Source organism: Drosophila erecta, unplaced genomic scaffold (genome assembly GCF_003286155.1).
Source record: "Drosophila erecta strain 14021-0224.00,06,07 unplaced genomic scaffold, DereRS2 tig00000000-arrow-pilon, whole genome shotgun sequence".
Taxonomy (NCBI): domain Eukaryota; kingdom Metazoa; phylum Arthropoda; class Insecta; order Diptera; family Drosophilidae; genus Drosophila; species Drosophila erecta.
The window spans coordinates 21,050,820-21,065,789 of NW_020825194.1; the positions used below are offsets into that span (position 1 = coordinate 21,050,820).

Genomic DNA, 14,970 nt, shown 5'->3' on the forward strand with positions numbered 1-14,970 from the left:
ATTCTCCCGGCTGTCTGCCCCTGGCATGTCCTCGTCTAAGCCTCGCATTGTAGATGGTGCACACATTATAATGGAAATCGGTTTTAGCTGAACTAAAAATAATTGGCCTTGCATCTCCGGTACGTTTCCGTCCATACAGCCGTAGAGTGTGTGTGTGCCACATACATATGTATTTAGGCGAGTATCTGTGTGTGTTCAAGTGCTCGTTGTTGCTGCTGGTAATCAACAGTTTGTTGGCACGCGTTGCCATTTGGCCCAGGGATGGGGAGCCGGGGGCTGGGAGGGGCCAAGTTTAGACGGAGCGAAAAACATTTCGCAATTAGCTCATTCTCCATGCTCCATTCACATGGATTCACAGCTTTTGGGCTTCTAAATTTACGATTACAATTCGGAGCTGGTATTTTGGGTTTTATTTGGGGCATCGATGTGGCAATGGAAAAACTCTTTGAACTTTGGTTGTATCGGATGCAATGGATTTCAGTTCGCTTGGAAAGTGCACAGAACGAAGCTAAATAAATTTTATAATAATTAGTTTAATAGAAACATTTTTCTTCGAAAAAGTAATTCGCTCTTTTCTAAAAATCCCCCAAATCCGCCATCCATTTTCCTTATTCAACCGAATTGCTTGCGACTGTTCATTTGGGATTCCTGCAGGGATTCCCGTTCAAACGCGAGCATTTTAAATTGGGAATAAATCAAAGGCTCAAGGCTGAAGTACAAACTCAGCAATTTCAGGCTGCTCGCACATTAAAGTTGCATTTATTTCCGGGGAATGAGGGGCCATACAAAGTCGGCTGCCTAATGCGGCAATTGTTAAACCGAATGCAAATAGACGTTGCAGTTGGCATTCTCCAAGGAACTTGCGCCGCGTGCCAGGCATAAATCACTCCAGTGACTACCGCTGCTCCTTCGCTCCGTGCCCCTGCCACTTCTTTTCATCCGCTGCCTGGTTCGTTTCCGTTTCCGGTTCCGCTGCCGCCGGAGCTTCCAGCCTCAACTCAGACTCCATCTCCAGCTGCAAATCCAAGCCGTACTCCTCCCTGTCGACGGTTAGCTTGGTAACGCTTTCGAGGGTTTTCATGGTTTGCATATACAGCTTCTTGGCCAACTCCTTGTCTTGGCCCGTCACCGAACTTTCCGCAATTTCGCAATCACTGCAACGGACAAAAAGAGGCTGTTTTGAGGAGGCTGTGCCGCAGAAAGTGGCCAACAAAGTGCTGCTAATGCGGCCAACAGCAACTGGAGTGCAGTGGAGTGGAGTGGCCATGGCAACTACTCACTTGAAGTACTCGCCGGTGACTTCCTTCAGCTGGGGATCGGTGGCCAAGCGGATGGCGCACTGGGCGCCCTCGTAGGCGTTCTTCATGAACAGCCACATCCACGGGTAGGTGACCGCCTTCACGCAGAGGGACGACATCAGCGGGGAGCTGCAAAGTGGAGCGATTATGGTAATTGTTTAAATGGGGAACAAGCAGCCGAGAAATGTTGAAGCTGAAAGTCCGTTGCCTTTCAATTGCTTTCTAAAATGTAAAGGAAGCTTTGGATAATGAGATACATATATGCGCATAAACGCCAGCAGTCTCTTCGCGAACTTTAAATGTGTTTTTTTAATTATCGAGTTGATTTACGAGTTTGTAGATACATTCGCAACTAAGGTGAGCTTATAGATAAATACACTTTTCCCGACAGCTGAAAAATGAATGTGAAAACTATATTTAAATTTATTTATATTGTTTTCCCCACAACGTTTGCTGATGCTTGTTTAGTCAATAAAATTTGTTTTGATGGCCTCAAACTCTCAAGATATGCAGAAACTTTGAATTGAATTGTCTTGATGAGCTTGTTTATTATACAACCCATATTTGGCTTTAAATTAAATCGTTAGATGCCAGTTCATTTTGTTTAAAGTGTTGACTAAACCTGGTCACTAAGCGAACCGTAACCATTTCTTTTGGGTGCATTGTCTTAATGGCATTTTCAATTGGGCGATAAAGGCGCCAGTGCCGCCAGATGTCCTCCATTCAATTCAGCCGCTCATCCGTTGATCTCCGCATGGCTCTTGGCCATCTCCGCAGCTGGGACTGGGAGTGGGAGTGGGACTGGGCCAATTCCAGCTTCTGAGCCCAACGAGTTGTGCGAAATGGCCACCCCGCCAGGCTGCCTGCACCTCTTGCGCCCCCTCTCCTCACTTTTTACACTGAGAAATGTTAAATGTTTGCTGCATTTAAACAGGTATTTCATCATACCCCTTAACTGCCTTGGAACTGAATTTATAAGTATTTAAATGTGTCTAAAAGTGTGTATTTAAAATCCACCTAAATGTTTTCTCTCAGTGCAGCTGATGCTGCCTTTCAGGAAGGATTACGAACTTGCGCACAATTTGCTTAGCTGTCGTTGTTAATGCTTTTCGCCCCGCTTGGCGCTTTCCTTTTGTTTTTCCAGGCGGGCAACGAACGATGAACGGTGAGCAAGTTCACCGACACTTGAACACGATAAAACGATAAATAAATAATTAATGCGTTTAACTTTTCCATTTACGCTTTTTCCGTGACTTGAGCATTAACTGCTTTTCATTTTCATTCACTGCATAGTACGCACAGATAGAAGCCACGCAAAAAAGCGATGGCATGTGTGCTCAGCGCTGGCCAGTGTCTATAAAGTTGGTTCCATTTAGGCATAAGTTTTCTATTTACAATGTAGTTTTTTGATTTCATGCACAGCACAAATATTCTACTACTAAAACTAAATGATTTTTATGAAAATACCCTATAATGAAACGAGATATATCCAGTGAGAGCCTCGACAAACTATCCATTTTCATGGCTTTCCCGCACCTCATCTAGGTGTATAAGTTATTGCCTTTCGCATCACTGTGCATGAATTGGGCTGACCTGGCCCGGGATCCTTCCTCTGACCCCCTGGACACCCACACTGCCACAAGAGTTAAATCCCCTTGTCCTGGGTCGAGGCTGGTGTTGATTCCATTCATCGTTTTACGCCAGCGTTTTCATAGATACGAGTATCTGTCCTTGCGCCCCCCACCCCCGCCTCCCCGCCAGCTGGTTGCATTTTTAAAGTGCATAGAAAGCTGCAGGGGCTGCAGATGGTTTGTTGGGAAAAAATGGGAAAAGAGTGCAAAGCAAAATAAATGTGTGTGGCTTAGACTAGGGGCTACTCTCTGGATGCATTGATTAATGGCTGTTTACACCGAATAGTCAGGAAATATTGGCGCTTAGAAGGAGTGTATAAATTTTCCGGCTGAAATTGGGAAAATAATTTGCGTGGGAGCCACGTTGACATTTAATTAAATGCAAAATATTACTTTTTAGCTTAGCTGTGCAAAACTTTAATTCAAAATATATACATATATGTTACTTAGGTTTCGGTTCTACTCATATTTGCCGAGCAGTTGCTGCTTTAGCGTCTGAAATATTGCGTATACGCCACCGACTTGCCTGATATGCCCACACCGCCTTTGGCCGTCGCAGTGGGTGGGATTGAAAAATTTCTGCCTGACTCGCTAAGCTGCAGCGGTGCAAAGTTCATTTTAACCCCGACCTGCAGCACCTGCTATTACCGACCGGGAAAATCTTTTAGCTGTACGTGTGAGTGCGCCAGCCAGCCAAAGGAAAAGCGCAGCAAAATGGCTTGAAAGAGAGAAAGGGCCATGGCTTTTTCAGAGTATTTTACTTTAATGCCACAATAGATAGGCCACGTGCCCAAATTGAAACCACTTTGGGGTGAAATTAATAGCGCATACGCCATGTTAATTGTTTTCATTTAGGAGGACTGCGGCTAAGTTCCTGTCCGGCGATTATGTTGCAGTAGATGGGTTGCTTTAAATCGTATATTATTTCATTAGGCTAGCTAAAGAGTTTGCCGGAAGATTAACAATGATTTGGCCACTTAATTCCCGAAGAGGAAGGCCAAAAGACATCTGCATTTAAATGTATAATCTTGCTGTAACAACCAATCTGCTGTGCAAGTGTCCAACTGTCAAGCGGCTAAAAGGGCGCATAAATCAGCCCAGATAAACCATAAACTGACCTTCCTGCCAAGATGCTGCAGTATACTAGAATTCCGATGATAACCGCTTGGCCACAATCTCGAAGCCCAGCAGGTATCGGGTTTTTCATCAATGGCAGCTGCAAAAAATGAGGAAGATGCCCAAGAGTGTCAGGATGTGGGCGTGGCCAGGATGGCCAGGAGGGCCAGGAGGGCCAGGGTGGGAATAGCAGTGCACGGGTGAGCCTGACAGCTGCTTCAGCACTTTTGCAGTTGCCAACGAAAGTCAGAGTTATCTCCGCTATGAATAGTGTATGCTATACACACACTCCTATACATAGTATGAGAGCAGGGAAGCGGGGGGCCGACGTGGGGGCGTGGCAGTTGGGCATGAGCACAACAAAAGTTCAATTTGGCGCTACAAAGTCTGTAAAAAGAAAATCTACTTGCAAAAGCAAAACATGTAACAGAATGCAACAGCACAAAAAGCACAACAGGGAGATATCCGTTGGACAGGAAGCCAATGCATGTAAGCTTCATGCACCGGAAAAAATGCATGCGAACTGAACAATGCAGTGGAAATGTTTATGATGCCAACGCCAATATTTACAATACTATGCGGATGTCGCTAAAAAAAGTGTGAGCACAATTGAATAGTGTGAGAAACCAAATCCAAATTGGGCGTGTAAAAACCTGAACGCTAGACGCGAGTAAGTCGGCTATCAGATACCTGTTACTCTGCTAAGGGGAGTACAGAACGACGGTTTCCTTGATTACATTAAGAGAATATTCTATTTAGGAATTTACATCGCAAATGGTTAGGTTAGTACCGACAAGATGAAGATTTAAAAACTGAAAGTGTGAGAAACCATATCCCAATTGGGCGTGTAAAACCTGAGTCTATCAGATACCTGTTACTCTGCTAAGGGAGTACAGAACGCCTTTTTCTGATTACAGGAAAACAATATTCTACTTAGGAATTTACATCGGAAAGCATGTTAGGTTTAAATTTAAATGGGACTTTATCCCATTGGTATTTTGTGGTATATTAAAAACGGCTTTAAGAACCGGATTCACTAATATATTTGGAATTATTATTATCCCTGGTTTCTGAGCCCTGAAAAAACTCCAAGTGCTGCCCACATGTGCCTGAAGCAACCCAGTTCCAGTAGCCATACATCCCCACATCCGAGCCGAGGAGAAACCCGGCTCACATTCACCTACATGTACAGCCACTTGATGTCGCTTCCGCTGTTCATTTGCTGTTTTATTGCCGCTGCCCGCAGCAGTTGGCCAAGTTTGGGGCAAGTGGGGGTCTTCCTCGGCCACTAGAGGTGAGCATGTGTTTATTTCGCTTAATTTGTTTCGACTTGGTCTTGTTTGCCGTGCCCGCACGATACAACAAAATTGAGGCATTTGTGTGGAAGGTGCACGCTATCACTGTAATTTGCTGTAAGTGGCTTCTAAATACTTGAAATGTATTTTGAAAGTATTGTAATTGCATAAGTTTGTTAGCTATGCATCATAAACATATGGTTGCGTATGGTTATTATACATTATTAATAGCAGCGTAATGTGTAGGAGCACCATCCCCACACCCATCCCCATTTCCAGTGTCATCTCCATGACCATGTCCTTGTCCACGGCGGCATTCCGCCTTCGCCTGCCAAGGTGCTGCGTTTTATGTCCAAATGATTTGTACGCTCGCCAAGGCATTTGATTTCCTCGCTTTCCTCGCTTTCCTCGCTTTTTGCCCATTTCAGGGCTCTTTTTGCTGGCGCATTGTTATCGCATTTTGCAAATTGTAATGACGCATGTTAACAATGTTTCTGCTTCGGCAGGAAAATGGAATATGGGAATGGCAACAGAGCTAGGTAGTTAAGCTTGTACATATGCAGGACAGTACAATTTGTGTCTATGATGGATTATGCTTTCCTGGCTTCTGACAGCCCAATTCCAGCTCCTTTCGGTGGCATGAGCTTGAGAACTGTATCTAAGCCTGAGCCCCTTTTACATCATTTATTGCCATTGAATTGTGTAATTTGTGGTACGTGCTGGTCGTGTTAACCATGTGCAACTGTGTGCGCTTGTGCCACACACACTTGAGCACCTGCTCCATTGTGCTCCCGACTGAGTGGGTCCTGGCCATCTATTGTCCTCGGCTTTGGGATTGGGATTGGGGCACGGGCATGTGCTGCCCCCAAAATCCCCATTTACATGTGTACGTCGCATGTGCGAACAGGCTTTATGAACAGGCTCATAATAATTCACATATTCAATGGCCATCGAGCGAGGTCTAATCTGCTGGGCTTATCCGAAATGTCTAAGTCATCTTTCGTTTCGTTTGGGTACTGTGACTTAAAATCCAGGAGAGTCTTATAAAAATACATTTAATGGCTCATTAAGCCCAATTTTCTGACCACTTTAAAGGAGCCACAGAAAGTACTTGAAATGTAATTTAAATCTCATAAAAGTTGAACAAAAATGAAGTATGTTTTCGTGTTTTTAAAGGCTTAAAGAACGTTATTACATATATATTCCATACTGTTTCTTTTGAAGTGGTCTTCAGCTTCCTTCTCTTCAAGACTTTATAAGCTATTAATATGGGTTGTAATCAAAAGCGTTATAATAGGTTGACGCGCACGAATGAATAAATCTGTGAACTCTTCATCCCGAAGATCTTATCCAGCCTGCACAATCTGAATAGATGATTTCCTGAGGAGCGACTTCGCAATCGGGGTCACAAGATGCCCTCTGTACCAGCACATTGTCGGCAAATTCTAATTTATAACTGCCAGAAAAAAGGGAAGCAGCGGAACAACAAGGGACAACTTTTGTGCCAGCTTAAGAAGCATCAATAAATTTCGCATTAATTCTGGTCCGTCATTAGGAGACTGGACCCCGGACCCCTCCGTATCCCAATCCCGAACATGTTCATGTTCAGTAAGTTCACAATGTGCCGCCAACTTGCTGGCCATCAGAGATGCCTCATTCCAAAGGTTCCCGAGTACCACTTGGTCTTAAAGATCGAGCCATTTGTGGGCAAATTGGAATAATATTGAAAACAATCTTGTGCAAGCTAGGATTAGCATCTATAAAGTTTTGACGGAGTACTTCCATCCAGATGCACTTGTGAAATGGTTGCTGAGCTGAAGTAACTAACCAGATTGTTAGGTACAATTTGTGAAATGCAACGCCCAAGGCTTCGCACTCTGAAGGCTACGAATGTCTGGGGGACTTGGTTTATCACAGGTACATCTTCCCCAGAAGGAATACATCTCCCCGGAAAAAAGTCGAGCTGCCAACACAACTGGCAGCATCAGCAGCATCAACGGAGGCAGAGGCATCTGTCACCGGGGTGTGTGACTGTGGGTCTGGGTCATAACTCAAAAGGACGACGTGGCGGGGTCAGCAGGCGAAAGTTGGCCCGAACGGAGCCTGGCCAGAAGTGAGAGCTTGGTCGAGCTTGACCCGCCGCCATTTCAATTGCGGCCGACCCGCAATTCTCTCAGTTGGCCCCTTTTAATTACCGCATTTCACTTCTGGCCAGCAGCTCCAGCAGGAGGAGCTCCTCCTGCTCCTCCCCTGCCATCCCTACACACATATCTCTTTGGCAACTGCCACTCGATGGCAGCTCATCTGCATTTGATGATGAGCGTGGGCGTGGCAGGGTGAAAGTTCATTGCAGCTGTTGTCGTTTGCGAATGGCTCTGGAAAGTTCCTGATCCTCGCACAGTTACAAAAATACAAGTATAATAATATAATAATAAAATTGCGAAATTTATATAATTTCAATTTGAATCTTGATGCAATTTTAGGTTTTTAATTAGAAATCCAAAAGAGCCATCAAGGTATCCGCTGTTCAGCACATCCATTAGCTTGTTTTTAACTCAAATGAGTGGATGGCCTACTTTTAATCATAGGCGATTCTGAGAGCCTATTTAGTTGGGAAATCAACGGAAGCACTGTTTTTCTCAGTGTCCTGCTGATGTGGCAGTTGAAGCCTGTTGTTGCTGGCATTTTGTCCTTCCGCAATTTGCAACTGTTTGTCGTGTTTGCACGTCCTTTTCTGTGTACTGTGCAAATGTGCTGCTCTGGTTTCTCTTTCTTTTTGTGCCCCGAGCCGCATCTAATTTGCATGCCTCAAAATCGGATTTAGACGCAAAGTGCGGAGCCATCGCATTGGCAAATTGTTAAGCCCGATTATGGTCAAGTTGGCCGAGTGTTGGCAACTAATTGTATATCGTGTAGCACGAAAATCGATGGCGGCCAGAAATGGCCATGAATTTGCATTTAAAATCGCAGCTCATTACTAGAGTTTTCAGAAATTCTAATATCCATTATAAAAGCAATTACCTTTTAATTGAATCTATTCTGTAATTCTGGTTTCCCGTTACTGCATGCTAACATGTTTTCCCAAATTTGCTGCTACCTTTTCGCCCCGCAATTCGATTTCTGCTGGCATCTGGGCCGGATTTTGGTATTTGACCAACTCATTTCGTATTTCGAAATGATTTTGGCCTTCAATTGAAATGTTACCTTGATGCTCTTGCCAAAAAAGGTGGTTGCCATTTCGAGCCCCGCCCGAATGACTTGGAAACTTTTTGATTGCATCAAAACCAGTCGCCCCCAACCCTCCCACAGATGCAGTTACCAAGTCAGAGGCAACCAGAGAGAGAGACGGAAGGTGACAGGGCGAAAGAGATGGAGCTACGGCTGCTTAATGAAAGTGCAAAAGTTGTCTTTCGCGCGTCCACGAAATGAGCTTAAAATTTAGTTAGAGTTTCAGTTGCATTCTGCACTTTGCTCCAGTTTCGTTTGAATTTCAATTTGGGTTGCGGGTTTTCCCCGCTTGGTTTGGTCTGGCTTCTGGGGCCTCCGGATCCTGGGCACTTACTTGCGAAAATGGCGAGTTCCACGGACGAGTCCTGGTGTGCAGCAGTTGACCGTGACCGAGGTACCTGTGGGGAAATTAGCGGACTTGGTTATTTGTTTCTCGGAAATCAAGATTGCGCAGTGAATGCATCAATAAATCAGAGTGCCAGCTATGCAAAATGTCGAGCTGCACTGCGAGAAAAGCGTGTCTGCTTTGGGTACGTCTTAAGTTGGGCTTGCTTATGCCAATTTATTATGGGAGTCAGTTTAGCTCAAACTCTTTTCTGGGATTTAGAAATAAAGAATGAATATTTAATATTTTATAAATACTTGATCTATGCGAAGGAAGTAATATAAAATAATATAATATGTAATATAATAATATAATATAATAATTAATAGTGCAAAGAAGCTTTACTTTAAAAGTTAGGCCAAAGTGCAAGTGCAGTAAGGATGGAAACTCATTAATTAATTTTCCCTGCCTAATGGCCACTAACTGAGCAATTGAGATAGCCCAAAAAGGCAGCTCCTGCGCAGTTCTCTCGGGGAATAGGTCCCGAACTCTGGGCTTTGGGCACTTACCTTTCAGTTCCCTGGCCATCCAACGGGTGGCGAGGAGCACGCAGAGCTTGGAGTGGGCGAAGGCTTCGCGGGCGTGGAACTTGACCGACCAGGTGCCCACGTTGAGGGGATCGTCGAAATCGATTTTGGCGCCCTGGTGGGCGTGGGCGGAAACGAAGAGGATGCGGCCCTGCTCCGAGCGTTGCAGGTGTGGCAGGAGCAGGTGGGTCAGCAGGAAGGGGGCCAGGTAGTTCACCTGGCTGTGCCGCTCGAAGCCGTCCTCCGTGGGCACCTGGGTGTTGGCGAAGACCACGCCGGCATTGTGGACCAGTACGTCGATCCGCTCGAATTCCGCCATCAGCTGGCCGGCAAAGTGATGGACACTGCGCAGCGAACAGAGGTCCAAGTAGCGCGCCTCCACGAAATACCTGTCCGCCGGATTGTCATCCTCGTCCGGTGAATTCAGGGGTGTGCGGCAGCCCAGCTCACGTTTGATTATGCCCGCCGCCCGCTCGCCAGCCTCCAGATTGCGGCAGGCGAGGATTACCCGGCCACCTCGGCCAGCCAGAGCCTGGGCTATTTCAAAGCCAATGCCGCTGTTGCCGCCGGTGACCACCACGATTTGCTCCTTGATTTGATTATCGTTCGGACAGCGCTGGCCGCTCATTAAGGTCCTGGCATGCGGGTGGAGGATACAGATTAGATGGAGGGTAGCGGTTGCCAAAGGGGCGGGGTGGGGTCAGTGGGTGTGGCTTGTGGTTTATGGGTAGCCTAATGATGTCCTGCGTCCATGTCGCGTGTGTGCACTCAGCTAAATATCACCACAAAATTGTTTTTCATATAAAACTCAAGTACTCAAGTCAATCGAACAATCCTGGTAGATAAGTCTTATAAGAATTATAAGGTTCTAAAATGTATATAGTAGACAAAGAGTATCTTTGAGCTAAGAAAGGTTTTTTTCCAAGTGTATATAGTCGGGATGTTGGCCTATTGATAGGCGATAATGGAATCAGCATGGCTATTTGCATAACTCTGCTTGAGGGCTTTTGGCGATTTGACTAACTCTGTTCGCCATTTTCAACTGCATTAATTTCGGTGCGTATGTGTAAACAATAATTGTCAATTTATTTAATTTGAAGCCTACAGCAAAGGCATTATCAAGTCATGTGCGGAATGGGCATTAAACTCTGCACAGGTATAAAAAGCAGTAATTGGTATTTATTCGAACTGAGTCAATTAATTCGCATGGCTGAGTTCTAATTCATTTCCAATTCGTTTAATTGCACGTTTTGTTCGTTACTCCTGTTGTCTACAAATTGGGTTTGATATAATGCATATTTGAAACAAAATGATAATTACTGCATTGCAACTTATTTCTCCTGTAAGCTGTGATATTCACCCAAGGAGATAGTTCCTCGTAATTGGCTTATTCAATAAAATGCTCCACAAAGCGCACTACATGCCCCATTTTCAATTTCAATTTCAGCATTTTGCAGTCAGTTACTCCTCCATAATCTTCACCGCATTCCATTTGCTCCACTTCATTTGGCGGAGACTTATTTTGGCACTTAGAGCCAAGTTCGCCGTGCCATCCCTCATTTTGGAATTCATTTGGCATTTCATTTACTTTGAGCCAAACTTTCGCAAATCCACTTTGTAAATATTTTGGGCGGTGCGGGGGAGGACACTCGCCTGCCAGGGGAGTGCAGAGCGCCATATTGCAGTCACTTCCATTTCCGCTTCCGCTTTCCCAGCTTAAACTAACACCTGCAACTGCGGAACGACAGATAGCGGCGGGTCACAAAAACCGCGATGCGCGCGGAGCAGCAACAACAAGCCCCGTAAATAGTGCTGCAACTAACAGATACCCTGTACCAAGCAATTGAATTGAAAGGCTTTCCAGAAGAGCTTGGCTCTGTATTAATAAAGGTCTTGTGCAAACTGGACTAACTTTACTAAATATATAAATGTATTACTTATGGAAAATTGCAGTAGATTTATTAAAATTTCCCAATTTGCTCTTTAATGCATGTATTTCGGCAGGCAACGTGTGGTTCCCCTTGAAAGTCCCCTAAGTTAACCCTGGAGCACCGGAGGGTGTAAAAGACAAAATGGAAATAATCTTCAGATATTACATATTATCCGGGTTATCTCTGCACCACTGCTCAGCCACTTCCTCCTGAGTTCTCCACCAGCTCTGCGCGGAATCCACTTAAAAACTTTTCGCGAATGGCGACGGAGGGGGGCGAGTTTTTACTGGGCTGCTGCGACATTTATTTACGTGTGTCCGAGGCGAAAGTTTTTATGCCCCAAAATGGGGGCTTCTGGGTTGGGTGGTGTGGGCGAGCACAAAAAATATATCACAGTTTCCGTTGACCCATCGCACTCACCGCACCGTAATCACTATGCCCACCGTGAGCGCCGCTATGGTGGGCCACCACGTGGCGAAGGGATCCGCCTCCTCGAACATGGTCAGCAGGCGCTCCATCCTTGAGTGTATGCCTTGGATGCTTCTGGGTGCCTTCTTCCCTGCAATCGGTGAATCAATCTGGCACTGGGTCTGCACGGCACAATTGTTGAACGCGTACTGAGCGGCATCCGTAGTAATAAATAGGAATCCTCATTGCGTGGTCACCCGCTGGGTGCAGCATAAGTGTGTGTGTGTGCGCACGTGGGACTACAGTGGTCGCTGCCTAATGAGGACTGGAGATGGAGTGTGGATTTTAAGCAGCTCAAAACTGGAAGATATGGATAAAATGGTCTGAGATTACCCAATGGTGAGATTACCCATATCACAAATAATCATTTTTGATAATCATTTTCAAAGATTTGTTCAGTATTTAATATATTTAATAGCTAATAATAAATATAGTTATAATAATAAATGGCAGATACCATAGAATCGTGTGTGTGTGGATAAGAAAGTATATCAATTATTGTTCACATAATATTGCTGCTTTAGTACACTTTCGCTTCGAGAGTGAGATATTTTGATGGCTTCTATGGTGTTTGTTCTAGCGAGAGTTGCCTGTTGAAGTGCGGGCTAGTGAGTGGACTCGCTCACATCTGAGCGAGATTTCCAGAGCCGGCGTGGAAGATGTCGTTGACAATTGAATTTAAATGACCACCGCAGCCCGCGCGGCACCGCCGCCTATTTTCCGACCCTCGAATGTCACCGGCATATTTTCAATTTACATAAATGCTTGTTGCGCGGCATACGAAATGAGCGCTAGAAGGAGAGGGGCAACTTGCCCCTCGCTACCCATTTTCGTGCCCCCCGTTTGATTTTTCCGAGCTTTCCACCTGTCGTGGCTCTGAAGGTTAGGTGCAAATTTGCACAAGCCGCAATACCAGAACGTGAGAGGGTCGGAAAATGCCGCTCGCTATTTACACACGTTTTCCGTTTTTTAATTTGTGTTTTTACTCCGCTTTTCATCCATTTTTTGCCTTCATTTCCTGCGGCTTACGCATTCAGTTAGCATATTTTTGCATGTGGCAACGCAGACTAATGTGGTTCAATTAATCTTTTCGCGTTTTTACCTCGAAGATGCCTTTTTTATTTACTCGAAAGTATAAATAAATTTTAATTATTCTTTAACAGCTGTTGTCTGGGGATAAAATAGGCAGCATCATTAGTGTTTCAGTATTGAAACTATTTTTATTATTTAAAGTAATAGATGCCTGTGCCTTCACATCCAACGAACTGGTCAAATATGAATAATGAAAATGTGCTTATTTGATGGCTATGTAAATAGAACAAAATGTAAATAAATCTTTTAAATTGGCTAAGCTCACCACATCCAGATTTGTCAATCTGCACTTAAGTCCAAAAATACAAACCCATGGAATTGAAACCCTTATTTACCTTATCCATTGTCCAAATTTATTATCCGCAAGAACTCGGCGGAGAGCCATCATCACTTGGTGCCGGAAAATAGTGGAAAATGCTGGGAAATGCCCTTCATCCGCACTCGGTCCATTTCACTGCAGCTGCCACCCTTTGCACCCTTTGAAACTTCAATTCAATTACAACGCATCCATAAAACATGCCAGTGACTAAATATATATTTTTCGAGTAATTTAGTCCGCCGCACATCGAATGTAGTTTCCACAGCCCCCATGGAGCCCCGGACTGTGGAAAGTGCACTCCATGCACTTTACGCCTCCAGTTCGCAGTGTTGTTTCCATTTCCGGTTGAACAATTGATTGAACATGCCCATATATGGGGGCTGCCCGCCCCCTTGCGCCCACTTGTGAAATAAATGAAATTGCACACTCGAGTGGATCTTTGTACGTGTATTAATACTTTTGTTATATTTTCGCATTCGTTTATTGAACGTTCGTCAATTTACATACTCTGTGTCTAATGTAGCCTATGTTCTGGCAACTGCATGTGGATTTCAACTTTAGTCTGCGTTGCCTTTCGTGTCTCGTGTTTCAATTCGATTCGATTCGATTGTGGTTCATTGTTGCATTACGTGTAGTTTAAGTCGATTTCTTAGTTGGTTTCATTAGTTTTAACGCTAAGTGGTAAGTTGTTCGGATATTATGATCTTGCATTGATGTGCGTGTTCTTATATACGTGTGTGTGGTGTTTCTGTGTGTTAGTGGGCTTGCATGATAGATAGATAGATAATGTATCTGCGTATTTTGCTTATTTTGTTTGCGTGGAACTTTTTCTCATTTCATCTGCAAAATATAGAATTTTCACAAGCGAAAGTGCATGAGTTCAACGTCTCTCTATGTCTTTGTGTAAGTCGGTTTACGAATGGACAGTGCGTTTTATAACTACAAGTCGAATTAGCGGGAAATTAAACCAATTATATTTGTTTCATTCAACGAAGTTCGCCGGAAAGCAATAGTAATGGTATTACAAATTGTGTGTTGTTAGTTCAACAAGAAAACAAATCAATTTCAGCTAAAAGTAACTATTTCTAAAAGATATTGTAGTTTTAAAACACACTGCATGTGTTGCTATCCTAGTCTAATCGCTCAGTTATTTTAAGACAGCTCAAGCATCTTGTGGATGTGATTAATAACTTTATATACACATGAAATCGAATTCAGCTTGATAACAAACAATCGATCAACAGAAATGTATTAACAATTCAAACATTTTAAGGTTCGCTAAGAATTATCAATCATAGTTGGTTTTTTCATTCATTAATCATTTGCTTTGTCCATTTAAAATTAGTATCACTAATAAGCTTTTGTTTTAATGTGTATATTCTCTATGCAGCAAGAGGTGATAAATAGTCCTCGCCATTTAAGCACCTCACCAATGTCTTTATTTCGATCTACTTTAGTTCAGTTTGTGTGTGTTTTCGTTCATTGTGTAGTTTGTGTGTTGACTTGTTACTAAAGTTAAAGTTTTACTTTTGCTTGGTCGTCAATTGTAAATATATATTATTATATTCATAGGCATAGAATTTGCGGTATCTGCAATAGGTATATGTAATCCTTTATACGCGCAACTAATCCCAAACTCTCATTTCCTATACAGTTTGAAAATGTCCGCGAATTCTTGAG

At 43.9% G+C, this 14,970-nt stretch overlaps 1 protein-coding gene across 1 annotated transcript; it reads right to left on the reverse strand.

The window, feature by feature from the left end:
* Positions 1–740: 740 nt before the first annotated feature.
* LOC6551858 (retinol dehydrogenase 13) lies at positions 741–12,037 on the reverse strand. The gene is made up of 5 exons (XM_001979619.3): positions 11,832–12,037; positions 9,463–10,115; positions 8,903–8,966; positions 1,281–1,427; positions 741–1,154 (listed from the first exon to the last, which is right to left on the reverse strand). Exons 1-5 carry the CDS (start codon positions 11,927–11,929, stop codon positions 896–898), a joined length of 1,221 nt encoding a protein of 406 aa, XP_001979655.1. The 5' UTR covers positions 11,930–12,037; the 3' UTR covers positions 741–895.
* Positions 12,038–14,970: the final 2,933 nt, after the last annotated feature.

Bases quoted from the DNA above. Each gene is read 5' to 3' on its own strand.
- LOC6551858 (XM_001979619.3), bottom strand. From the start codon at position 11,929: ATGGAGCGCCTGCTGACCATGTTCGAGGAGGCGGATCCCTTCGCCACG. The intron at 1,428-8,902 runs GTAAGTGCCCAG...TCCACTTTGCAG, and splicing joins GGAACTCGCCATTTTCGCAA to CTCCCCGCTGATGTCGTCCC. The intron at 1,155-1,280 runs GTGAGTAGTTGC...TGTCCGTTGCAG, and splicing joins GTCACCGGCGAGTACTTCAA to TGATTGCGAAATTGCGGAAA.